The sequence below is a fragment of the Takifugu flavidus genome, chromosome 1 (assembly GCF_003711565.1).
Source record: "Takifugu flavidus isolate HTHZ2018 chromosome 1, ASM371156v2, whole genome shotgun sequence".
Classification (NCBI taxonomy): Eukaryota; Metazoa; Chordata; class Actinopteri; order Tetraodontiformes; family Tetraodontidae; genus Takifugu; species Takifugu flavidus.
Window position 1 is genome coordinate 7,142,929 of NC_079520.1, and position 26,242 is coordinate 7,169,170.

General features: G+C 44.9%; 1 protein-coding gene across 1 annotated transcript; it reads left to right on the forward strand.

The window, feature by feature from the left end:
- On the forward strand, nt 1-25,776 carry LOC130532086 (E3 ubiquitin-protein ligase SH3RF3-like). The gene is made up of 10 exons (XM_057044396.1): nt 1-36; nt 769-1,044; nt 3,647-3,742; nt 8,259-8,567; nt 8,889-8,926; nt 10,934-11,108; nt 15,043-15,310; nt 17,189-17,505; nt 21,117-21,490; nt 22,713-25,776. The coding sequence occupies exons 1-10, from the start codon at nt 1-3 to the stop codon at nt 22,879-22,881; spliced, it is 2,058 nt and encodes a 685-aa protein (XP_056900376.1). The 3' UTR covers nt 22,882-25,776.
- Nucleotides 25,777-26,242: the final 466 nt, after the last annotated feature.

Sequence of the window (26,242 nt, forward strand, 5' to 3'; positions counted from 1 at the left end):
ATGTCATATCCTTGTCGCCTCCCTTTTGGCTATGAGGTCAGTGCAATATTTTCATGACATGACATGTGATAAGCAAATGACGTCTGATTGGGTCTTGATAACAATCAATGATGGATTTCTTCGCCCAAAGTGGGATCAATGGTTCTCTAGCAACCACCGTCATGCTCAATATATCTCAACATCCTGCAAAGGAAACATAAAAGCAACTTGGAGTTCGAGCCAAGCTCGTTCTTTCTTCCTTTCTTGTAGTATTAACTCACTCTATGTTGTATTTTTATGCATTCTAAATTTACAACTAGGTTACGCAGTCAGAAAGTTCACTGTCAGGGAATCGCCCCCCCCCCCCCCCCACCCCCCCAGGTGTAGTTACGGGCATCATTTCAGTGTTGTGGCGTGACAGCTTGACAGCAATGCTTTTAATCCTCAGTAGAAGTGCACTTAATGCCTCCTTTCTCGTAAATTTGGAACTCTCACCTCACATTTTATGCAAATCACCGCGCGACACTGCTCTGCACCAGAGCAGATTTTCACCCTATTTCCTGTCAACTGCCAGGTAATGTGCTCATCAGCTCCCTAGCCTCCAAATCTCAGACGCTGCAGCGGATGAGGTGGAACGTGTGTAATATCCATACGTAGAGGTGATCTAGAATCCAGACCAGACAGACGGGACCGGGCTGGAACATCCTGTTCCTTATCAACTCGAACACAGCAGTCATTTATACTTTTGATTTCATTACCCAACCTTGATTTTTGTGCCATGTTTTCCAGAATATCCCTGCCCTGCCCTGCGGTAAAGCCCTCTACTCCTACGAGGGAAAAGAACCGGGCGATCTCCAGTTTTCCAAGGGCGACATCATCATCCTACGACGCAAGGTAGACGACAACTGGTACCACGGCGAGCTCAACGGCTGCCACGGTTTCTTGCCGGCAAGTTACATCCAACTGCTGCGTCCGCTGAGTCAAACGCCACCTCAAGGCAAAGCGCTGTACGACTTTGAGGTCAAAGACAAGGACCAGGATAAAGACTGCCTGGCCTTCAGCAAGGTAACGCACACCCACACACGTGCGCAGGGTGCCGGCACATTAACCTTCTACATCACAAGAACAATATTAAAATACAAATGTGCAGCCAGGGTTTCGAGATGAAAGAGAATGAATAACAGATTTACTGAAGACTTAGAAAAGCATATCAAAGAGGAAGAAAACACACATCTGTAGTGTTAAACCAGTCTGGGTCTCTGTAGGACACTCATAATTTATCACCTCTCACTCTGATTTTTTTCCCCTTTTCTCTCTGAATACTAACCAGCACCAACACACGCGGTGCTTTCCCAGATTAACCACATTTTTTTACGAGCGACATCAACTTCAGGTCCTCATTAAGACCTGATTTACTGGAGTGAATGGCTGTCAGGTTCTACAAACTTCACATGATTGCTGCCTTCACACATACAAGAACGTCATCTGTTACGCTCCATTATTTTATTACTTTGCACCAAGACGTGAGCGCTGGATTACTCTGGTCTGCTCCACTGGTGGCAGCAGTGCCGGCACACGTTATACAAAAGTGAAATCAGTAAAAAGTAGCTAGATTCATTGTAGAAAGCGTTTTTACACATTAAACCTGGCTCATTGTAAAAGCGACGTGTGCTCCGCGCCACAATCTAGACAGACGTTTATGTGCTCCATTTTTGTATAAACCTGCCCTTGAGATGTTATTTACCTCTCAAAAAGAAACGCAGCTATCACACAATCAATCTTGCGTTTTGCATAATTCCCTCCATCTCAAAAACAAACGCATAAAATATTGTTTTAGCGGTTTGAGGATTAAATCCAATTTGGAAGTTGCTATATTCTTGTCAGTTTATGGGTTTATAATTCACACACTTTACACGTAAACTTTCTGAAACGAAAGTACCATATTAACCCGTTCCTTTCAGAACATCTCAGAAATACAGGGTCGTCCATACTGAAAAGAACAGAGATGAAGAGGAGATAAGAAAAGACAAAGTGTCCTTCAGAAGTTCTGTATGAGTTCATGTTTGGCCCGATTTAAACAGTCATTTGTATTCGCCCTGTACTCTTCAGGCTCTCCAAGCTTATCGTTTCCTTCCTGTGGCTACACAGATTTATTTGTGCAGGAGCTGAATACTGAGGCGTGGCCCGTGCCTGCAAGGTGAAGGTTTCTGAGGAGCGAGAAAGATAATACAATACCACCGTGCTGTACATCTCACCCAAACTGATTAGAACATTGCAGTCATGAGCAGACACCTTGTGTCTACATCAATGCGGGAGCCAAACCTGCTAAGCTAACCAACTAATTTGCCTGTTTTTGGACAGTGGGAGGAAACGGGAGAGTGCCGTGGAAGTTATCTCCACGGGCATGGGGAAAACATGCTAACTCCACATAAACGAGTGGGGAACCTTGATATTAGAAAACAGGGTCCACAACACTGATTGCACAACGCCAAATGTTTGCTCGGAAACTCCTTTCCCCCGCGGTGCGCTGAATGCATGTTTCCATGCAGAACTGTTGTGTGTTATTGTTTTCTCAGTGTGAGGCGTAATTACTCAGTATGATAAACACACACGTCGTTTACCAGCATCATCACTTCCATCCCTAATGGTCGTACCGCGACCTTTGCAATAATGTGTGAAGACAGTCAGAGGGAAAAATGAAGTCTGCTGGAGAGAACAGCGAACAGAGAAGGATGCGCTGGGTTCAGGCTAATAGGTTTGCACCTGAAACACTGTATTATATCCAAGCAGGATACTGTCGCTCAGGCTTCCAGCAGGAATTAAAAATGTGTCTTTTTGAGTTGTGTGGCCCCGTGTTTCGGTCTTCAGACCATGACATTGAAACCCAGCTAGGCGCTGATTGCTGTTTCATTTTGATCATTTAAAGTTTGCATCTTTGGCAAAGTGTCACGCGGAGACATTTTAAACTTCGCGGACGACAACTTCTTAAAACTTCTAAAACTCTGTTAGAAGACTTTTTCTTAAAAAGAAATTGGCACGGTGCCTTTAACATTTCGTCACCCATATTGTTGTTTTTTTGGTGTTTTGCTTTGAGGCCACCCTGGGCTGTATCTCAGCAGGCCTCTGTGGGTTAGCACACACATACCTGCACACTCGTAATGCTACTGTAGTTACAGAATGTCACTCAGTAAGTCGTTGCAAAAATAGCGCACCATGCACGGAGGTCACGGTAAGGCTAGTGTACTGGTGTTCACACAATGTTGTCCTTAGGTGGTCGTTTTTATTTTTACATCCCGTTTTGACTTTTTTAACACTCAATATCCGGCTCTAAATACACTGCAGGATTATTTATTTTGTCGTGACTGAAATAGACGTACTGTAGGTGGGGGCCTTCATGTCCATAAGGCATAAGCAATTACACTTGCCATGAATGAACAGTAGCTCAATAAGCAAAAAGAGCAACAATTAGAGTCCTGCCAAGCTCACAAAATCAAAATTATAGTGTTGATTGTTATTGTGAGCAGAAGTTGTTGTTTGGTAGGTTACAGTAGCCATAAAGATTGCTATTTGGCTCTCCGGGGAAAAACGAATTTGCTATTTACCCAGATGGATTTGGAAACAACAGCATGTGTCACGCGTTTGCTTCACTCGTGTGCTCTCCGTCCAGGATGAGATACTGACTGTAATCAGACGGGTGGATGAGAACTGGGCAGAAGGCATGCTGGGAGACAAGATCGGCATCTTTCCCATCCTCTACGTGGAGGTAAATGCACAGACATCACACTCAAAGGCACAGCAACGTCCACACAGCATCACGCACCAACATTTCATAAAGTTAGCCTTTTAGCCAGTTAGCCTTGTCTGGAGCTCAGGGTGTTGTTCTGGATTGCAGTTGTGTTTTTCAGGCCTTTGTGATGCCATTCATTCTTAACCATTTGCTAAGTTGGATTTATTACACTGCATTTAATGGACGACTTGTGGTGCTGGTTAGCTTTTGTCTTTGCAGCTCCTTTAATTTTTCATGAGGCTGTGTTCTCAGCTGGTCTAAATCAGCTACTCTCTGGTTTTAAAGCCTTTTTAATGTCCCAGGCAGCCCGCTCAGTTTAGTGTGAAAGGATGAGCACTTATTTAACGTTTGGAGATAATTAGCAGGTTTGCTGCATGCTCATTCCTCACTGCTGATCGTGGCACTGATTTCTTTAACTGTGCAGCGGTTTTTCATTATTTTTGCACTGCATTTACCGTATGTGTTTTCTGACCTCTGGCACATTGAAAACCCTCCCATTAGGAATTCATTAGGAATTCGGTTTGCAACTACATTTAGGTGGAGTATTTTTCCCATTGCTGGAAGTATAAACCCTCCAACACTCCCAAAATGTTAGTCTTTTATTGAGTCATGCTTGTCAAGAGTGAAATATAGTTTAATTTAATCCTTCTGCAGGAGGGGAAGAAAAAACATTTTGCTCTTAGTTTATCGCTCTGAACCCTCGTGTAATCCCATTGGTAGAAATGAGAAAAATGTCTATTTCTCCCATTTTAAGCATCACATCGCTGTTATGACATCTCAATCGTAGCTGTGATGTAAACACAAATTAATTCTCCCAAGGCTTCCATGTGAGCGCGACTTCATCACCGAGCGGAGGCTCATTTGAGCGTGGAAGCGCTGTTGCGTCTGCGCGTTTGTCAAGCGAGACAATTAGCCCCTCACGAGGTGTGTTAGGGCCTGCAATAATCGAGCAGAGAGACTAATGGGATGATTTATCCACGTAAACATTGCACTGTTTTTATTCACCCTCACTATCTCATGAGTCTCCAAGTCTTGGCCAGCGCTCTTCATGCATCCATGTGTAACTTTTCTCTTCACACATGTTCTCATTCTTTCAATTCCTGCCCTCATCATTCCGTCCGTACGGAACGAGCCCTCTCAGAATCCCCCAAGTCATTAACTTGAATTACATTGTCTGTAACATCTGACAGGACAGCGCATCTTTTGTTGTTTATCAATTTGATCTACTAATCTACGCATCATTAGCTGCAGGAAATAGGCAGCAAATTTGTTCGCCGCAATCGAATAAATAAGTATGTTGCAAAACACGGCCCGGCCCAGAACAAACCAAAGTGCTGCAAATACCAAATAAGACCCCGTCAATGGTTTTTCCAGGGGATACTGCAGGGGTTGTACATGGCTTAGAAGAGCTTACACCAGTGTGTGACTCATAAAATTATCCCTGGTGTGTGGGCATCTGGGCCAATTAGGAGGGGAAACAAGAAGGACTCACCGCTCTCCCTCTTCCTGCTTCTGATTAATTTGTAATCTGTATCATCTGCGCTGTTTAGGTTAAAGGATGATGACTGGTTGTGGCCTGTGTCCATGTAGCATTTATTCCGAGCAGATACACGCATTGGGAAATGCTCAGAGGAAGAGGAAAAATGTTTAATTCTTAGCGACGTTAGCCTGGAAGACAGCTCGATGCGTAAAACCCTGTTTTATAATTTCCAGATGCGGGTTTTGGGTGTTTTTTTAGCTTTTTTATTTATTATTTCGCAGCTGTGGTGCTCCGATCTCTCTTGCTTGTTGGCTTTCCAGCAAAACAGTGATAACCCTGAAATCAGTTTGCCCAAATGTCTCTGTGAGCTGATGATGAAAGCACAAACATGCAGGGGCTCCCATTAGAAGATGCATCTATAATTTAGAGCTCTCTATCACTGCGACACAGCAGGGGTTCAGGGCCATGTCAGGCTTGCTTGCATGTTTGAGACTTTACTGAGAGCTTAATTAAAAAGGACCAGCTGGTTCTCAGAGTGTGTGAGCGTGTTTGTGTGTGTGTGTGTGTGTGTGTGTGTGTGCTCGAGAATCAAGTACCACTCATGGCCACTGCCACTGACGACTTGCATTAACATTTGGCAGGTTGGGATGCACAGATTGGCCACAAAGAGGTTTTAGATTGCAGGGGCATCCCCGTCGTCTGCACTGAAATTACACGGGACGTGTGTAGAGTGGCTGCCATTCCCTGGATCCCAAGAGGGCTTCGTGTCTGCCTCCCATGTGGATGTTGTAAAAAAAAAGTGGATAAAATGCAAACCCGGGTTGACCCGTGCCGCATCACTCAAGCACAGCCAAACGCTGAACAGCGGAATTTGGAAGACAACATTACTGGACGACACTGTGGAATGAGACTCATTCTGTTGGAGACTTTTGGCTTTTGGGCCCAGCCGGCTGCTCTTAAGGGACCCGATTCCATTTTACAACGACTGTAAATTCCAAGGAATCTGTCAGGGATGTTTTAAGCAGGTTTTTGTGGTTCTTGCTGTTGATGGAGGTTTGGATGTATTCTGCCGGTTTGAAGTTCTGTCAGATTAGTTTTTTTGCAAAGTGTAAAAAGGTTTGGGCATTTCTGAAATAGTTTTATGCAAATGAGTGATGTTTTGAACCTTGTTTGCACTGTTCCTGTTGATGTTGTTGTGGGCGGTTTCAGCATTAGATTTGGGTCAGGCTATTTAGAACCCATGTCAACGACACCTCAGCCTCTTTGTTTCACATCCCACTGCAGCAGCGGGGAGTTGGCACGCCCCACCTGCCCCTGGCCATGTGCATGTGGAAGGGTGGGTGTGCATGGGTACGCATGTGCTTTGCTGCCTTGTGCTTTTTTGCAGCGCAGACAGCAACTCGTGAACGTCAGTGATACCTGGAGAGAGAACCGAAAAGGCGTAACACATGAAAAATGACCTTGCAGACTTCGGTCTGCCTGGAGCCGAAAACATCTCTTTAGTTGTCTCTTACATCGGCACGCCTGCACATACTGTCTTCCCTTACCTGGTGGGGTTACATAACTAGCAGCATCCAGGAGGGACTCCTCCTTCCTGAAGGTGTGAGGAACCTGGTTTTAGCAGCTAAATTCCTAAGAAATTAATGTGCCCTTGAAACTTTAACATTTTCACCTGCCCCTCTGGTGCAAACCTGCCATCGAAGCTGCAGTTTATTTGTCCCAGCAAGACATTATATGTCATCCGTTCGCAGCTCGACAAATTCAAGAAGCCTGATACAAATGTTGGTGGAAAAAATGTTGGTGGCAAAAAGAAAGACAGCTTCTGTCTCAAAAATCACTATTCACTCTGTAGAATGTTGGCTACTTCATCCACTCACTGATAAACTGAAATTCCACTTCACTCAAATAATTTTAGTTTTTTCTTACTGATTCATTAATATAAAACACTCACTGGTTGTTTTTGGTGATGCACTATGATGTTGTTCATATTTAATTGAATGATTAATTAATAATTAACGTTATGTCTAGCTTCCGCAAAGGATGATGGGAGCAAGTGCATTTTGGCTGGACCTCAGGACTGTTTGCAGGGTTGATGGGGGTTAGTTGTGATGGTTAGGGTGAGGGTAAGTAGCTGGGGAAATGATTATGTCTATGAACATCCTCATAAAGACAGAAGTAGTAGAAGGGTGTGTTTGAACGCTTAACATCTAGAATGCATCGGAATTGCATTATAGCTGCAGTATCAATATCAAATCCATCACTGTCATTAGCATATGGTTAGACTGGATTAGCATAGCCATTAATATGGAAATGTGCCATCACCAACCCTGAGCCAAGGCAGGTCGCACACGCACACACCCCCACACACACGTGCACACAAGCACGCACACTCTTGCATGCAGAGAGAGAGACAAATGCTCGTCCTTCTCTCAAGGGATTGTTCGGGAGTCGGGGGAGGAGGGGGGTGACACTAACCAGACAAGATTACAATGTAAATTTGTCAGAAGCCTGCAGCTGCCGATACTGTCTGTGTTCCTGCATCAGTCTGTCCTGGGATGATTTTGCTTGGTTCATTTGCTTAAAGAAGATCTTTGGTGTTATTTCATGATGAGCTAATGGGATATTTGTTGCTAATTCTACAGCGTATGCCCTGAGTGTTCAAGTGTTTTAATGTACTGGAAATTACTGGGGCAGAGGGACAGGAGGGAACGGGGGAAATGGGGCTGTGACAGATGCTGTGAATCATGTCCAAGTGAAGAGGGGAACAGTTCTTTAAGGAATGCTCACTTTTGAGTGTTTTCTGTGTGGGAGGGCTTGAAAAAAGAGGCAGAGAGAGTGTTTGTGGCACACAAGGAGTCTCAATAGACTAGTTGTTTTAAGTGATGATTGTTATGCTGTGTCTTTGAAAGGCTGCCAGCAAGAACGAGTGAGGAAAGGGCCACCCACGCTCACTTCCTCCTGTGCTTGTCGTTGAGAATCACTGATGACTCAAATCCCCTCCTCTCCTCTCAGTTAAACGAAACGGCCAAGCAACTGATGGAGATCGACAAGCCTGCGCCGTCTAGCGTCCCTGGTCCGAGCTCTGAGCCAGCCCCGTTGGGCCCCTGCACCCCGGGCCCCTCCCCATGTGCCTCCCCTTCCAACGGTAACGGCGCTAGCCATCGAAGAGGCGAAGGGAAGAAAAACGCCAAAAAGAGACACTCGTTCTCGGCGCTGTCGGTCAGTCAGAGGACCGCCCAGCTCAACAACAGGCACAGCATGGAGATTTCCCACCCGGTCCTCATCAGCTCCTCTGACCCCAGAGCTGCTGCACGCATCCAGGTACACACTCGCTTACTGAAGGGAAACCGTTTTGTAATGATGTCATTGATGCTAGACAACAATTAAAAGAGCACTGGAGTGAGATTATTGTTTTTTTGTTGAAAACTTTACTGAGTACTGTGATATTACATCAAATTTACCCACTGCATTGACTGTATTTACATCTGCTGTGTGTGTGTGTGTGTGTGTGTGTGTGTGTGTGTGTGTGTGTGTGTGTGTGTGTGTGTGTGTGTGTGTTCTCAGGACGTGTCCCACCCCGGTCCTTCCCCCTCTTCAGCAGGGGTGCTGGTACCCCCTAAAGTGGCGTCCCTTACCTCTGAGCTGCTGGCCCATGCCAAAGTGCAGCTGCCTCTCAACATGTGAGTAGATCTGAGGGTCCTGTCAGCTCACATCCCACAGCTTTATCAGCCTCTTTCTTCCTCCCGTCAGATCCGCGCACGTTTGCCGAGCCTGCCTCCTGTCATGTGGTTTTAAAAATATTTCCTGTTTCCTTCCAAGCGCTGTTGGACGTGTTCCACCACCTCTGCAGCCACATTTACTCCTCCACTAGTCAAGGATAAAATCTCCATCTGAAAAGAAAAACAGCGTCTCGCTGCAGGTTGTGCTCAGTAATGCGAGTCTCATGGGGGTTTTGTAGCACTATATTCATCAGCTGCTGGTTATGACCGCACCAGCGCCCAACGTTTATACTTATTATCAGTTCATTTAAGGATTTCTGTCCCAGTCAGCTCATGAAAGCAGGCAAACCAAAGTTTTCCTAACACCAAAACGTGCATTTTCTGCATGAGGAATAAGAATTACAGGTTGATTATCTCTTAAAAATGTTTAAAAGCAAAAGCTATACTTGTGCGACTGTATTTGTCACGTCCAGATGGCAGGTGAGAAGCACACGCCCAAGAGGAATGTTCTGCAATTTACCTTGTAGTTTTTCCACCGGGTAACTGCCAGGGAGATTGGATTATCTTCAAGGTGACCGTGTGTTCTATTGTCCTGCCTGTCTGAGTTTGTGCAGACTGATCCAGGTCCCGAGTCCTTCTTTTATTTTTGGAAAATAAGGACTTTTCCCTTATCCAAGGTTGCAATTGGGCAGGTGGTGGAGGCACCTGTGAGAGGGGCCCGAGACAGAATCAAATACACATTATTATATTTCTAATAATGCTTCAAAACAACACCTCAGAGGGACGTGGTGCAGCTGCTCTCTTAGTTTTAACAATCGAGTTTTTGTTTGATATGATATGAAGTCTACGGATATGTTCCCATAATACAGACTACGGTATATTGTTATTCAAAATAAAGTTTTTCAAGCCTGTGTTTCACACAGAAGTCAAAAGATCTACTTCCTGAGAATAATAAGTACGTAATACCATAATACTACTGATTATCATAATCATCATCATTCATTCTGTAAAACTGGTTTTGTTCCATTATGCTTTCATCTTGACCCGGCAACTCCTCCTGTTGCCATGGGAAGACGGGAGACAGTCCCCACATTAGTTACCATGGCAATGGGGGAGGAAGCACATACAGGGCTTGTTTACTCCTCGGCCGTTTCCCTCCACGCCGTACAAGTCCGCCACTAAATGCTTCCAGGGACCGGGCAAGAAACTCATCTATATGTTAACGGGGGGATGCAACGTACCGTGGTCAATATATAAACATTGACACACACGGTATGCTGAGCACTACATTCATCAGCGTACCTGTTAGTAAGCAGGTAAACAAGGACATATCGATTAAGCACCCATTCCCAGCACGTTGTACAGCCCGGGGAAAATCGTTCAGGCCGCCTCTGGTGGTCACATTTCTTTCCAAGCTTGAATTCCCCTGAAAACTTTCATAAATCCCAGAATACGACGCAGCGCTGATCCAATTTTTTGGATTCTGACCACGTTTCTCCCATGAATTATATCAGAGGCCTGTTTTGGACAGTGGCGTCATCATCAATACCTTCTTTTTTTGCAGGAAAAACTGACAGGAACAGGATAAAAGAGTCAGGGGAATTGTGTTGTGTGTTCTGGGAGGACCCACGGCGTCTTCCTGCTCATTGACCTGACAATAACGATGTTGTAGATCAAAGTTTTCTTTGATGCTTTAATAATTGAGCTGCAGGAGCCTCGACGGTGTAGGCTTTATTCCGCTGCTTCTAGATCAGAGCAGCGAGATTTGGGGTTTCCCCTTTCCTAACTAAATTCCTGCTAATAGTTTATTTGTCCATTTAAAATGCATTGATGGCAACTCAGCTTACCTTACATAACACATAAATAGTGCGAGATGCTATAACTATATTACTTTGTGAAAATGTGTGTCTTTCTAATTCCTGTTGGTGTTGGATTTTCACGTTTGCTCTGATGCTTCTCTCCCCTCAGATATCTGGCTCTCTACGCCTACAAGCCCCAGAAGGCTGACGAACTAGAACTTAGGAAAGGGGAGATGTATCGGGTGACGGAGAAGTGTCAAGATGGGTGGTTCAAAGGGACGTCTCTGAGAACAGCTGCCTCCGGTGTCTTCCCGGGAAACTACGTGACCCCTGTGTCCAGGTCAGTGGGCTGCAGCCAAGGGGTGGAGGGTGAGTTGAGTTCAAGTGTTAATGATCCAGCTCCCGCAGCATCCAGTTGCAATCCCAGTCACTGGCTGTGACGAAGCATCATCAGAGCTTTGCTCTTTTGCCTTCACACAAAGGCAGAGGAAGCCGACTTAATGCAGCAGCTCCAATTTACAGTATCATTTTTTTCACAATGATTGCGTCTCCTGAGAAATAACGCCAGCAGATCAAGTGGAATACGAAGGCTGAGAGCTACAACTGCGATACTTGTTGCGCCGTGTAATTGTGGGCGCTCTCTTTGTTCCACTTGGCACAAAGACGTGCCTCAAAAAAAAAAGAACGTTTCAAACTCGCAAAATCTGTGAATGCCCTAGTCCTTGAGCGATAATGACACGTTCTGCTGCCTCTCTGCATTCCCTGCCTTCCTTTGTCGGGATTTCGGCTTTTACGTCCAGCCACTGAAAGGTCCAAAATTATCTGGTCACACCAGACGTACATTCTGAGGCGCGGCCAGGAACGGAGAAGGAGCGGGAAAATACTGCGAAGAGTGTCCCTTTCCAGGCAGGAAACAGAACACTTTTAACACGTTCACACTTGGGACAGACATGACCGGAGACATTCTATTTAAGTTCTGGTTAGTGGGAGCGTCGTGGATGCGGATTTGTTGGTATTTTGTGCTGGGAGGTCTCTGGTTCGGGCTGGTGGAGAGATAAAGTCAGCGAAATAGACTGTTGACAGGTGCGTCAGCTGATTTCAGTCATGGTCAGTTAGATAATCTGAGATCTCATCTTTTCTAGTTGAGTCAACAGCTGCCTTGTTTGGTCTCCATGTCTGTCCGTTCTTTACTTTGTATAAACCCATAAACAAACTCCCAAATGCGGCTGTTTTATAACACCAATACACTGCAGCATATTAGGACGGTTGTTTTGTGTTAATAAATTATTAGTATCAGACTTGTTGGCCTCCATGGTAACCTAATGAAGATAAATTAATACCCTGCTGGTTCACTGGATAAATGTCACTGAGGTGTCATTCCTGCTAAATAGACTGGTACAAACATGCAGAGCTCAAACTTCACATGCACAGAGACTTGTGCCTCCAATCATTGGAATGAAGGGATTAGATTAGGTCATCGGAGGTCAAATGTCAAGGTTGTTCTGGCTTATTTCTTCAGTAAATGGCAACCTGAGTGATGGCATACAGCTAAAATCTACTTATATATGAAAATAATTTTTATAGAAGACCAGAAAATCAATCTGTCTCTTCTGGGATAAAGTTGATTCTGTCCCTAAATTCAAACTCTGTAAAAATCAATACTTACAGCAACCAAAAAAAATAACCCTTAAAGAGAAATCTATCATTTCCATCCTACATTGGTTACCACAGACAAATCTGCCTTAGGGTCCTTCTTTAAATCAGTTTTGGAAAACCAGTGAAGGCATACGGAAGTGAATGATTTCATTAAGTATGCAGAATGTGGAAAAAGATGAATCTTAAAAATCTGTCTGTGTCAAAGAACCTTTAGGACTTCAGGAAACACGAGAATTTTGAATGCAAAACAACATTTAGCTGAAAGCGACTTCTTAAACAAAGACTCACTGGAGAGTAACATCAGTATTCTCTGCCTGGTTATAGCTGCCTTTGCATCCAAAACACTCCGTTTCATCACCGCCAATTTTATTTCTCATTATTTTCACATTTGTAAAAACAGCTATGCGTCCAATCTGTATTCTGCTCTGCACTGTAGACAAAGGGGGAGGGCGAGAGAGTGGGAAAATTGAATGATATGAAAGGGAAAATGAGAGGATGAAGGGAATGATGGGATTGTACAGTCTGATAGACAGGGAGCAGAGGGAGGTGAGAGGTGGTCCTCCACAAAGAGGGGAGGAGAGGAGCAAGGGGAGAGGAAAGGAATGAAGGGAGGAAACGTTTACAGAAACAGCAGGTGTCCCACTCTATTGAATATGAGGGGCTTCACATTTGGCAGTTATACAATCGGAGGGGTGGGGTGGAGGGGTGGGGGGGGGGGTAATCAAATGAGATGCAATTTGTTATTTTTATGCAAGCACACTCTCTTCTTCTCCCTTTCTTTCTCTTGCTCCTTTGTCTGCAGTGCAGCTCAGAAATAGGTGCATTTAATAGAATAATGCTGCCCCCTCACACACACACACACACACACACACACAAACACACACACACACACACACACACACACACTCACATGCTTAGACTGGTGTCCAATCCTTTGGCAGTCCAGTTTGAAATGAGCGCACCAGCTCATCAAGTTGTGATGGTGCCACCGTGGACTTCACGCATCGCTCATAAAAAGCCTGTTTTTAAGTTATAGAAATGTCATCCCTAACTTAATACTCAGGTCCAGCCTGACAATAAGGAACGGGTCACCAAAACATCTGCTGGCCAAAGAAACTGCAGCATTTTAGTGTGAACATTCAGCAATCATCTTGAAGCACAGAGTATTAACGGCTTTTTCTCTATTGGTTGTATAGTTTTGAGATTAAAAAAGTCAAAAAATATGAAGTTAAAACATCAGAATTATGAGATTTCAGAATAATCTCAGAATGCTGCTATTTATTTCTAGTTATTTTAATTTTTTTTGTCCTAATTATGACTTCTCTGAAAGACTTTTATTTTTGGGCTTCTACTGCATTTTGATGTCACGTTTTTTTTCTGCTTGAATTCAATGAAGCCTTAAATGTTACGGTCATCTGATTCTTTTGGTCTTTTTGAAAACGTTATGTTCATTCTAAAACACACAGTATCTACTCACCTCACAGTGTGAGTCTTCGACACACATACACACAACCATTGTAAACCATAACTCTGTATGTGTGTGACAGGAAGTCAATTGGCAGCCATAAAAGTGTGAAAAGCATCAAGTCAATAATGTTCAGCTCACTGTTCTGCCATTCAGCACTCTGCCGCCTGCAGCTCCATTTATGTTACAGTGGGACACTATGTCGTGCTGATCCGCCAGCCAGATAATAGCGACTAAATCAATCATTCTGACAGAGAGTGATAAATGGGTTGCTCCCAATATGGCCCAGATCATTTGTAATTATTTTGGTCACTGTTGAGTTCATGATTAAAGTGATGCTCATTGACTCTGGACCTGTTACGCGATGTAAATTTTTATGAATATGCACGGTCTGAGTGCACATTAGCGTCCACTGTGCTTTAAATAGTGGCATTTTCCTGAGCCGATACAGTACTGAGCTGTTAAACTTTTGAGAAGTTTAAATGGTTTTTTGAAATATGATTTATTGGAGTAACTACTAAGGAATTGCACTACCGTGTGCTGTAATGTTGATGATCCATGTGTGAGATGACCGGGAAAGTATAAACCGAGATCCCTTATCAAGTTATATCAAAACAAATGAATTAAAATCAGCCTTTAAGAATCAGAGCAGTTTTAGAAACTTTCTTTTATTCGTTTATTCATTTTTCCAATACAATCTGAGCCGCTTGCTGCAGAACAATCTCATTTAAACCTCAGACTTTTTTCTCCCTTTTATTATATAACTTGACGCCTTTAGACATCTGCGTCTATATGAGAGTTTAATACAGTTACTGGTTTTATACAAAACTTTTAAGATCGTGTCACAGCGTAAGCTCAGTTACATTCGTCCCGAGCATAATAAGATAAGAATTATTTTACTGAATCTCGCGTTTGGTGCTAAAAGAATTGCCTCAGCGCCTGCTGCTGCCAGTGAAGGAAACATCCAGGGAACCATTAGGACGCCTCCTCTTGACACCGTATCTGCTGTAATGCTGATAGCCGTCCACCTCCGAGGTGTTGAGAGTTCAGTCTGAACCAAAGTGGACAAACATAGCACCGCCACTCTAAATTGATGGCACCCTTCTCCCCCTTTCTCTCTCTCTCTCTCTCCCCCACCCCCCCCCCCACCTCTGCAGGGCTCCGTTTGGCACCGCGCTCGCTCCTGTCTGTCCAGCCCAGTGAGCGGAGGAGGAGGCGGCTGCAGCCAGGTGGGGAACAAAATCGCTGACCCTGCGTCTCCAGGGTCCCCCGGGCCTTCTTCGACGCGTCCCTCCACGCCGCTGGTGAACTCGGCAAACTCTGTCAGCCCCACCTCGTCCCCGCAGTCTGCTGCTGCCCAGCTGAAGAACTGCCTGCGCTCCAGTCAGCACACAGTCAACCAGGCGCGCACCTCAATGCAGCTGGGTAAGCAGAAGCTGCACGCAGCGGAAATGCACCGCTCCAGCATTTTTATCTCAGTATCCAGGGTGACAAGCTATTGATTAGCGCCAACCTCTTCTTAGCATGAATGAACATAATAGCGCAGCCCCATTAACCAAGAGGGAAATAAATCTGGTGAGGAAAAGAGATAAAATATCTTAGAATTATCGATCCTCAGTGTTTAAAACAAATGCATTTTCCCCATTTCTGTTCACCAGCCAACAGGCCTGAAGGAGTCCGCATCTTTGGGGAGCCTGCAACATTTAGCCCCGTTGCTTTACTGATTAAGGAATAATAGCATATTGATCGGTCTTTAATTCAAGGAGCATACTGTAAACGTGAGCAGCGGCACGTTCGCAGCAGAAACCCCCACCAGCGTCGCCCCACCCCCACCCCGCCCCCCTCGGACCTCAATTTCCAGCATTGCTTTTAGCCTCGCAAAAAGAAAATACGGTACAAGCTGCCAAACAATGGGATGGCAGCTCAAATCAGTGACAAGGGTCCAATCCTGTTCGTGGCGCTGGTGTAATGGGCAGACATTTGTGACTATTATTAAAATCACGTGAGCTTGTGTTTGCAAGGATGGACGTCAGGACTCATTCTAAAATGGAGAACCCATTTGTTTCACATGTTGGACATCAGGAACTATGATAATCTTATTGGGAGGCCTGAAAACAGTTCCTGTCTTATTTCAAAATATGTGCTGTTGAAGATATACAAGGCACACAACCGTTCTGTGAGCATTTTTCTTTTATGAACTCACTAAATGCACACGAAATGCCCCTTTCTGGGTGGTTGCTGTGAAAATTAAACGCAGCTGGACAAGCTTGCACCGAAAGTTGAAAGTAATTCTGTCCAGGCTGCCTGAACGTTTGAGAGCAGATGCAGAGCTGGGGTTTGAATCCTGTAGGAAGCTTGCATCACATACCTTTTAACACTCTCACTTCCTCCCCCTCCTCCTCTTAAGTGAACCCAATGAATCATCGCTGAACAAAAAAAAAAAAAAAGAGCAGAGAACAACACTGAGAACATTCTGGTACTCAGACTAGAATTAGAGTGGTGAGGAAGCTCGTTTTCTGCATGCAACAAGGTACAAACTGTGAATGGAGGACATTATGGTCCCGCTGTGTACACAATTCTCTCTCTCTCTCTCACACACACACATACACACACACACACACACGCACACGCACAAGCTGACATATCAGCCTCTTCTCAGGTTCCTGTTTTGTCTTTCTCTTTTCTTGCTCCATTCCCGCAGAATATTGGCAGCCGTTTTCGTTTGGGAGGCCGCCGCTGCCAAGATCAACACGCACGCTCATGTGCAGACATGCATGTGCCTTTACACATACTTACACACACAAGAACACAGAGAACCATGCAGGCACACACAACTGAATGACATCACTGCCCTTTTTGTGTAATGACGGCATAATGACAGAGTTTCATACCTCGCTCTGGTCTTTGCCCCCCCCCCCCCCCCCCCCCCCCCTCTCTCGCAGGCTCACATCTGGTCTCCATTACAAAATAAAATATGTGCATAGTTCTAGCATTTAGTGGCTTTCTTTTAGCGTGCCTCTCTGTGGATTTCTGTCCAAGTACTGCAGTGTGTAAGAGCAGGTGGTTAGAAAGCTCAAGTGTGTGTCTGGCTGCGTGTGATCACTCACATGCCTTCATGCTCATATGTGTGTGTGTTTCCTGTGCACATTAATCTCACAAACACCAACTGTGCTCATCCAATGAAAGGCCAGAAACCTACTCCAGACATGTTTGATGTCTACATTGAATTTCTTGTTAAATAGGAGCTCATGTTGGATGTTGGATCTATAACTGTTATCCTAAATCACACTGTCACTCTTTTAGTCCACAGTCCTCCTGCTGGGAGCCCGGAGCGTCCATCAGTGGCTATCTCCCCACTGCGTTCGTCCCCCTCACGCTGCCCTGGCCAGTTGGGACGTCCTCTCTCTATGGTGTCACCAGGACCCAGTTTAGGGCCCTCGCCTCTCTCTTCCCCTGCCTCCCGGCCTCTCCTGCCCCTCTCCTCCCCTCTGTCTTGCCTCACGCCTCCGAACGTGTCAGCGGTGCTCCTCAATGGGGAGCCGACCAGCCCTCTGCAGCCGCCGTTACCGGGCCCCTCTCATGTCCACACCCAGAGCGTCCTTGTCCCCAAAGTAGAGAAGGTGAGCCACAGCCTCAGAAAGCACAAGTTCTGGTCCAATATGCACTTAAATGCTGACTGATATACACCCTTCTGGTGCTGTCTGATGACACATTCATTAAGAACACCTTTTTTTCACACCTTGCAGGCGTAAGAAGTGCAATTTGCACCTCCTCTGGTGCCAGGTATTTTAGTAAACATGCTGTTTTTACACTTATGAGTACATACCTTTGAATCAATACCTGGGTTATTGTAATGTGCAGCTGGAAGGATGGGCCAGTGTACGACGCAGGATCAGCAGTGGCAAAGCTGCGCGTCTTGAATCGCGCCGATCTGACAATGAATGATGGCACTGAACGCTTGCATCTGTCTCAACTCCATTTGTTTCACTGTTGGCTCCACAGTGTGGGACAGCTAATCTATGGCTAGCTGACAAACAGCTCATTGACGATGGAACAGCAGGCAGCAGTCTTGGTGAGATCATCTCACTCGAGAGTGACATAAAGTCTGATTCGGTGTTCTAAATGGAAGCAGGAACACTGGTTAACTACCTGTATGATCGGCAGATTAAAAAAAAAATCCTGCTGTCGTGTTTTTAAATTCTAAACCGACAGTAGTTTTGTAAATGTTCATAGCGCCTTCTCAATCGCTGTAATTCTCCCCCCAAAGCAGCCTTTTAGTTATGGCTGCAATCTTTGCATTCAAAACTGATTTGAAGATTTTAGCATGAAGTTCTTTATCATAAAATGAAAGATGATATTCATCAGAGCTGAATATTGTCAAGAAATGTACTATGATCTGTGGCAGCTTTTAGTCCAAAATTACTGTCCTAAGTAATCAGATTCTTTTTTTTAACGGCCTGACTTTAATTTTCAGCAGGAATAGGAACAGTCAGGGTGGCAATGAGGCTTCCCATAGGCAGTTTTTGTCACAGAGGAATTGCTGGAGCGTCTGCAGTCTCCGTCGGGGTAATCTCTGATCGACGCTGTCACGCTGTCGAGAAAGCAGCCGGCATTACAGAGAAATCTGATGTTGGACACTAGGATGTGTTGGAATTGTTTCTGAGTGAGCAAGGATTCAACGGGCTGAGAAAACAATCTAAAAATGTCTTGAAAATCTGTTAAAATCTTTATTTATAAGTAGCGGAGGCTTCGATTACCTGGATCGTGCAGGCATTCATTTGGCAAATTCCTTTGGGTGATTCAGATGCATCATTCCATCATTCGACACGTCTTTGAAATTTTCTTGCTTTAATTTCAATACAGGTGGGTTTTTTTCATGCAATTAATCCTTGAAGCAGTTTCACAGCGTGGGCGTGTAATGACAGTGGCTCAGTGGGTGGACAGAAACAGGCATCCAGAGCAGTACCCAGGGCTCAGTGATCCCAGTTCCTGTATAAAAGAAGAAGGCTGAAAGATTCCTGCCAGTGGACTGCAAAGCAAGGCACTCCCGCAGTGCTCAACGAGGCAACCTGCTGCACGGTGGATCCAGTTATGTGTGTGTGCTGACATCTGGTGGTAGATATGAGGTATAGCAGCTGCAGACTGCGTCACTGTTAAGGGAAGTGTACAGCTTAACTTGCTCACAAAAGACATTAAAGCTTTAAACCTGCAGATGACAAAGCAAGGGGGGGGGGGGGGGGGGGGGTCATCATTATTCTGACGCTCCCATCCCTCTATTTGTTTCTTGTCTACCATTTTCTGTCATCCTTCTGTCTTGTCTTTTTTCCCCGTCGTCACCCTCTGCCCCGCTCTCTGATTTTAATCTCAGCACTTCTTGACCCATCTATCCATCTATGTTTTCTCTCCCAAATTGAAATTCATGCTATTTTCATTCACCTGACTGCGAGGAACGGTAGCAGTGCGGGGAATGCGCTCTCTGCAGGCACTCTATTAATAGGGCTGTGTTTAATATATATATATATATATTAGGGGGGAAAGGTATCTAATGAAATGCACACTTTTGCACAACACTGTAGTGGGCCTGCTGAGTCAAAGGTTTTTCTTTTTGCTTCGTAAGCACTTTTAGGTTCCTGTCACTTGCACTTCTGTACCGTTATCAGAGATTTCACTTTTTTAGTTTACGTGTTTCTCTTTCGCTCCTTTAGATCAGAAGTTTTGAGTGTGTTTTATCTTTTTTTTTTTTTTTTTTTTTCCTTTTGAAAGTTGTTGGATTTCATTAAATTTACCACCCAGTTATATCTGATGGATTTCAGTAGCAGAAAGGCCTGAATTCTGCCGCTGACTGACAAAAATACCAAAGAAAAACAGTTTGCAAAGGCATTTTGATGAAAAAGCAGAGTTGTTAACATTAAGTGTTAGTTGCAGCCAACAACAAAGGATGTTTTTGTCATCATGAAAAGACTATTTTTAACCTTCATCTTGAGCTTTGCCAGCTTTGTTGTGATTGCGCTGTGATCCAAACACTGAAAAATCTCAATAAAGGCTGAGTATAAAGTAAAAAGAAGGTAAAATTGAGAAACAATGGAGGTTCTTTGGTTGCTGGGGTGTTGGCTGTAGTCTGTGGTTTGTTAATACGGCATCTAATCCACGCTGTTTTACGGCGTAAACAGGATTAAGTGCAGTGTACATAGGTTTTCATTAGAGGAATGCGGCTTATCCCAAACCCTTGTGTTGAAAGGCTAATTCCATGGCCTCTGCCATCGCTCAGTCAGTGGTTTCTTGCAGTGAGGTCTGCAGTATTTTTGGTCTCTTAACCCGAGTGTTTGTCTGCGGCTCCATCTTGCAACGCCCTCGGTGCTCGACGCTTCATTTAAATTGGAATGTTCTTTCAGCGTATGGGTTTCAGATGGGCGAAACTGCAGCGTGGATTACACGCTTTCCTTCCCGCTTTTGTGAATTTCTCTTCACGTCCCTTCACGTCTGCGGCTGATTCGGACTGAGCTCTTGTGGCGAACGCTCCCGTATTTGTCTTCTTTAGATCTCTTCTGTGTTTGGTTGTAGTCAGGCTAACTTTGAACTGCAGCGTGTGCATCAAGATTCAACCTTCTTATCCAGCAGCATCTAGATCACCATTAGTCTCTGAAGAGAGCTGGATTAGTACTTCTTTGATGCACGAACACATAGAACAAAGCAAACATCACAAAACAATAAAGGACTGGGGTGTTTTCTGATCGCTCTTTTCTAGTTCTTCTTTCAACTACATGTTTTTCTGAATAAACTCCTGATTCCTGAACCAGTGGCTGAATTGTCAAGAAAACAGCTGGTTGATCAGAAACACGTACAGATATGGTTCAATTTTCTGTAGCTGTTCAGACAAAATGCTAAATTAATTCAATCCTAGGGTGCAAGGCTACAGGAAAGGGGGTGTGGATGTTTATTACAAACAGAAACAAGAACAGGATGGTGCATGCTTTTCTTTTACTATGGAAGGAGAAGTATTGAAATTCCCAGAGGCTCCTGGTTGCAGTAGCACGGTCACCTGACCCACTGCTGCTCCACATGCAAGGATGGACTGCACCTTTTCCAGTGTTATTACATCTGTTATATGAAGAGCTCATGTCTGAGTGATGTGATCTGACTCACTTGTGTCCCTCTTTCTCTTGCCTTCCTCCTATTCCCTCCATCCTCTGCTCTTTATCTCATCTCTTCCCCTCGTTCTATCCCTCCTTAGAAGGAGAGGAAAGCGGGAGGTTTATTAAAGCTTCTGTCTGGGGCAGCGGCCAAGAAAAAGCCTCGCTCCCCGCCTTCGTCCCCTCCCACCCACGGTCCCTCGCTAGCCGGCCAGGGCGCCGTGGCAACCGATCCCGCCCAGCATCCGCACCACCATCACCATCACGCCCGCTCAGGTTCCTGCCCCATGGCGTCGCAGGGGCGAGCCGGCTCCTGTCCCATCGAGAGCGACATGTCAGGGGCCATAGGGCTGGAGCCTTTGCACAGGAAGTCCGGTTCTCTGGACACTAATTTCCCCAGGTCTCCCCCGGCAACACGGACTGGCAGCGCGCTGATGGTTCTCCGGCCTGAGCCCAAACCCCTGTCCAGAGAGAGGTGAGCACATCGCATCGTTCCACCACATTTGCCGGGTGTTGTTCTGTCACCTTTGACCCGACAGACGCACCCGTTTTGTCCCGCCTCCCCCTTCGCTCTATAACCCCGAAGAAGTCCCTCACAAGTGTTCCGTTTTGAACAATTTCAAATTAAAGCTAGAAATTTGTCTCATTGTCGAGGCAGCCTCTCACCGTTAAATGCCCAGAGTTTATTATTATATTAGTTTATATTGCTGTATCTCTCCTCCGACCATCTACGGTGGACGGAATCGAATTTTCCACGGCAGCAATTTTCAGTCCAGAGGTTTATTTTACGGTGTTGTAGGTAGAAAGGAGAAAGGATTTATTTAGAAAGGGTTTGACACCAGGCAGGAAGCAGCACTAACGTTTAATTACAGCGCCTCATTTTTATATATGTCATATATGTTTCAACAAAGCATGCACGCTGATCCATTTCGTTGTGTCAGCACATTTCTGATGCCCTTTGGTGACCTTCGTAGACCCTCTGGGTCTTCTTCTAACTCTGGTTAGCCCTAGACTCCTCCCTGCCTCTCTGCTAGTACAGTGGGTTTGTGGGATGACAGAGCGCTCAGAGAGCAGAACTTTCGATTTTTGTAGAGATATTTTATCTCGATCGGGTCTCAGAGGAATCCCAAAGTCCCCGCAGTCATTCAGAATTGATGCAGCACGCAGAGAAGACTGGAGCTTAGAGGAGACATAGTTCTGTGTGTTCTACATCCAGGTCACTCATTCCTTCCCCAGAACAATGAGTCTTTAATATTTAATGAGGGGATGACCGCGTGACTTCAGCTGCCCTCCATTTCATTTCCAATTGGCCTTTATCTGATTTCTTCCTTCTTCCTATAATAAAGTCAGGTCTTCACCCAACACTGACCTTCAAACCAGCAGATAAGTACGTCAGAAAATGCTTTACTGGCTTTTCAGGGAGAAGCACATTTCACTGGCCCCAGACCCCACACCACTGTGAGTGTGTGTGTCATTGTATTTGCTATATACTGAGTACCAAAATATTCATTCTACTATCAAAGTGAGGACATTTTTGCACAGTGAGGCCATTTGGGCTGGTCCCCACAACTTCAATGGACAGTTTGAGGGTTGAGTTGGGTTTAGCTTGGTGGGTTATGGTTCTGGAGCTAATTGGGATAGTTAGAGTTGAGATAATGGGTAATAATGTTAATAATGTGTGTGTGTGTGTGTGTCAGGTACCGTGTGGTGGTGCCCTACCCACCGCAGAGCGAGGCAGAGATCGAGCTGAGGGAGGGCGACGTAGTGTTTGTCCACAAGAAGAGGGAGGACGGCTGGTACAAAGGCACCCTGCAGAGGACTGGAGAGACCGGCCTGTTCCCCAGTAGCTTCGTTGAGAGCTTCTGAACTGGGAAAAGTAAACTGATGAATCCACTTTACTCCTGTTCCTGAGTCACAACACACACACACGCAGACACACACACATGCAGACACAAACGATGGACCGACGCTGGTTTCTCTTAACTTAGCACAGCCGTTATAGAGTCACACGATTAACATCGAACATCCTTAGAAACCAGTATCGATCCAACCAATGCCCCCCCCCCCCCCCCACACACACACACACACACACACACACACAGACACACACACATCTGAGCTACAGAAGGCAGGGTCGCTCTTCTCTTCTGCGTCGGAGGGGCCGGGAACCTTGTGACTACTGAACGCGCACGGACTCAGAGAGCACAGAATGACCAAGCCCCGCCTCCCGGCCCCCCGGGCTCCCGGCCTCCCGGCCTCCCGGCCCCCCGGCCTCCCGGCCCTCCTCCCTGGCATCATCCACCAGCAAACACTAGCACAAAAACCAAGCTCTGCTTTCCACTGAGACCTCAGAACTAAACTACGATTCGGGTGCTTTTTTATGTTTGACACGTGAACTGAAGGGGACTCTGGGTGACGAGGGCCGGTCCAGGATCATTGTAAGCACACTCGTGTGTCTAGTTTGTGACAACAAGCTGGCGTGTTTCTAATTTAAAACAGTACACATGTTAATAACGATGCATGTAGCATTATTAGCTTTTATTTTAATATGTTGATATCTGTTGAAATAGATGTTTGTGTTGTCCCGAACTGGTCATATGTGATGATCTGTGACAGGAAGTTTAATTTAAAAACAACTTGTGTAAAAAGTAATATCTGTGATTCATTTTCTATTTATATATCTGACGTAAATTTCTATCCTTTTGTTTGGTTTTGCTTTTGTTGTCTTTTGTAGATCCTTCACAGCTGGGTTGGACTGGCTTGCTGAATGTAGAGAGAAATTCAGAAAAACTGATTTGTACCTATTCATTTTTTTTTTTTTTAAATCTGCAATGTGAGATTATAGAGACAAAGAATGCACATATTTGAATTTAAACGTTCGACATGAGAATTCTGTTGCTACGGCCGAAGGTTCTGTTCGGACCAAACGAGTCTCGATCCGGCGTTTGAAACGCAACGAAACCAAAAATGTAGAAGAATTTAGCGACGGAAATTCAGCAGCGATGCGTTGCCCTCGGCTGGTTTTTAAGATAAACGCTGAGAAAACTGGGGGGGGGGGGGGGGGGGGGGGGGGGTTGTACAGTTGCAGCAATATTGTGGAGCGAGGTGAGCGCGTGCTGGCTGGTGTTCAGGAGGGAGTTTACAAAAAACAGTTGGGTCAGAAAGACTTTAAAAGGAGGAAGGCAGATGCTGATTATTGGACCTTACAGGGAGAAAGAAGCACATTCAGCTCAGTTTGACACTGACATGTTAGCAAGGAGGGTCCTCGTCAGGAAGGGGTTAAGTTCACCATTCTTCCTCCACTTTTATAAAGTGATTCATGATTTATTTTCCTTTTGTATCTTACATGACTGCAGGATAATTGTTCATATATGAGACTCAGACAAACAAGCACAAAAGCAAGAGGAAGGTATCGTCACTGCTGTGATTTTTCTTCTCAGATTTCCACTTTTTTTTAAAAGTCTAATTGGAAGAAAAGTGTGTTTTTAAAATAAAACAAGCAAGCATCAATATTTTTGGGACGGCGTACAAACTGATGATGACAGTAAATGACAATTTTACTTTTTATTTCAGCCTGAGTCAAGAAATGTGTTGTGGAATCACAGTCATCCATCTGGACGCAGTGCATTGTGGGTAATCACTGTCCATCTGGAGCAGCAGGTGAAACCAAACACAGCAGATCCAGATTATTTTTATTATTATGTTATTCATGACTCATCTCTGAGGCACGGTTGGAATCAGTGGTGTTTATTGTTCTACAGTCCAAATTCTCGCTAGTTTAATTTGAATTGACCACTTTTGTCCGATGATTTGTGCTGTTTCACACAAGTGTACTCGATATTTGCGCAGCTTCGAATTGAGCATTTCAGATGAGTTAAAGTGCCAGATTTACAAAAAAAAAAGAAGAAATGTTCCATGTTCATTTAAAAAATATCCACATTGGACTTTTGAACCGGAGTGCCTACAAATTCACACACACTGTTGGTTGTTTTAACGTTTTCTACACCCATGATTTATAATTTATAATTAATTTTTTAAGGGTTTATGTTGAGAGGGGACGAGTTTGCAATCGGTGAACTATCAGGAATGAAACCACTGCAACGATGTTTCTCATATTGTGTTCTCTTTATTTTTTTCTTTCTGTGACGTCACTTCTTTGAATCTCAGTGTTACAAAAAAAGACGAATTGTTGGGTTCATGGTGATGGCTTTGATAAGCCTGAATATTTTTTATTATTGGATTAATGAAATTAAGACTGTGGTACCAAGTGTTTTTAGTTAAGCCTGGTATTAAACCACTACACACGCTGTTTCCAGCCCTTCCGGGAAGCTTGAACACTCACCGTGCCATCTTGAATTAGATGTCGGCCATATTTGTTCCTATGGATACTTATCTATGTGTGAGCGTGTGCGTGCGTGCGTGCGTGCGTGCGTGAGGGGGAGGAAGCTCTCTATGTAGCTTTTTACATTAAAGGTGACACATTGGTGCAGTGTGAACGCTCATACCTCATCAGGACCGAGTCGGGTTGAAACGCAGAAAGACGCGGAAAAAGAGAAAGTATATATATAATTCTATATTGTGCAGAATATTTATAGGCCTTTTGTGCCGTTGAAGTTACGCTCCTCACTGGCCGCGCCCAGCGCTCTCCACCATGTGATCATTAGACATCGTCTTGTACCGATGACCCGTGGCTGATTGTTTTGGTTTGTTTTTTCATGTCAAGTGCATTTTTCGCAATAAATGCCTTCGTTTTAAAAGAGACTTCCTGCTTGTGTTGCTTCCGCTGCTCCAGCAGAATGAATCTGTCGGCTGGAAAGGCTTTAGTGCACCGTGACGCAGAGCAAACTCATTACCTGTACAGCTCATTAGGGGTTTAGGATTCATCTGGAGCCTGTTGTCTTCCAGTCTGATTTTAATCATCTGTATCAGACTGTGGCTGTTCGCTGATTATGAAGCCTGATACCAGCGATTCCTCCTACAGGGAGGGTGCGACATCACTATAGGGGAGGTCATCTTCTGTCCAGCTTCCGTTTGCCTGGTCTCACACGCTTAAAGAGTGTATCAGCGTGTGTGTGTGTTGGCCTGTGTTCACTCCTGATTTAACTGGATTCTGCAAACGTGAAATCGAATGATTAGTGATAAAGGCGCACCTCACTTGTGCTCCCCTCTTTGTTCCCCTGACGACACCCCCCATGTTCCTGCTCCTGCTCTCACCCCCCCCCCGCGT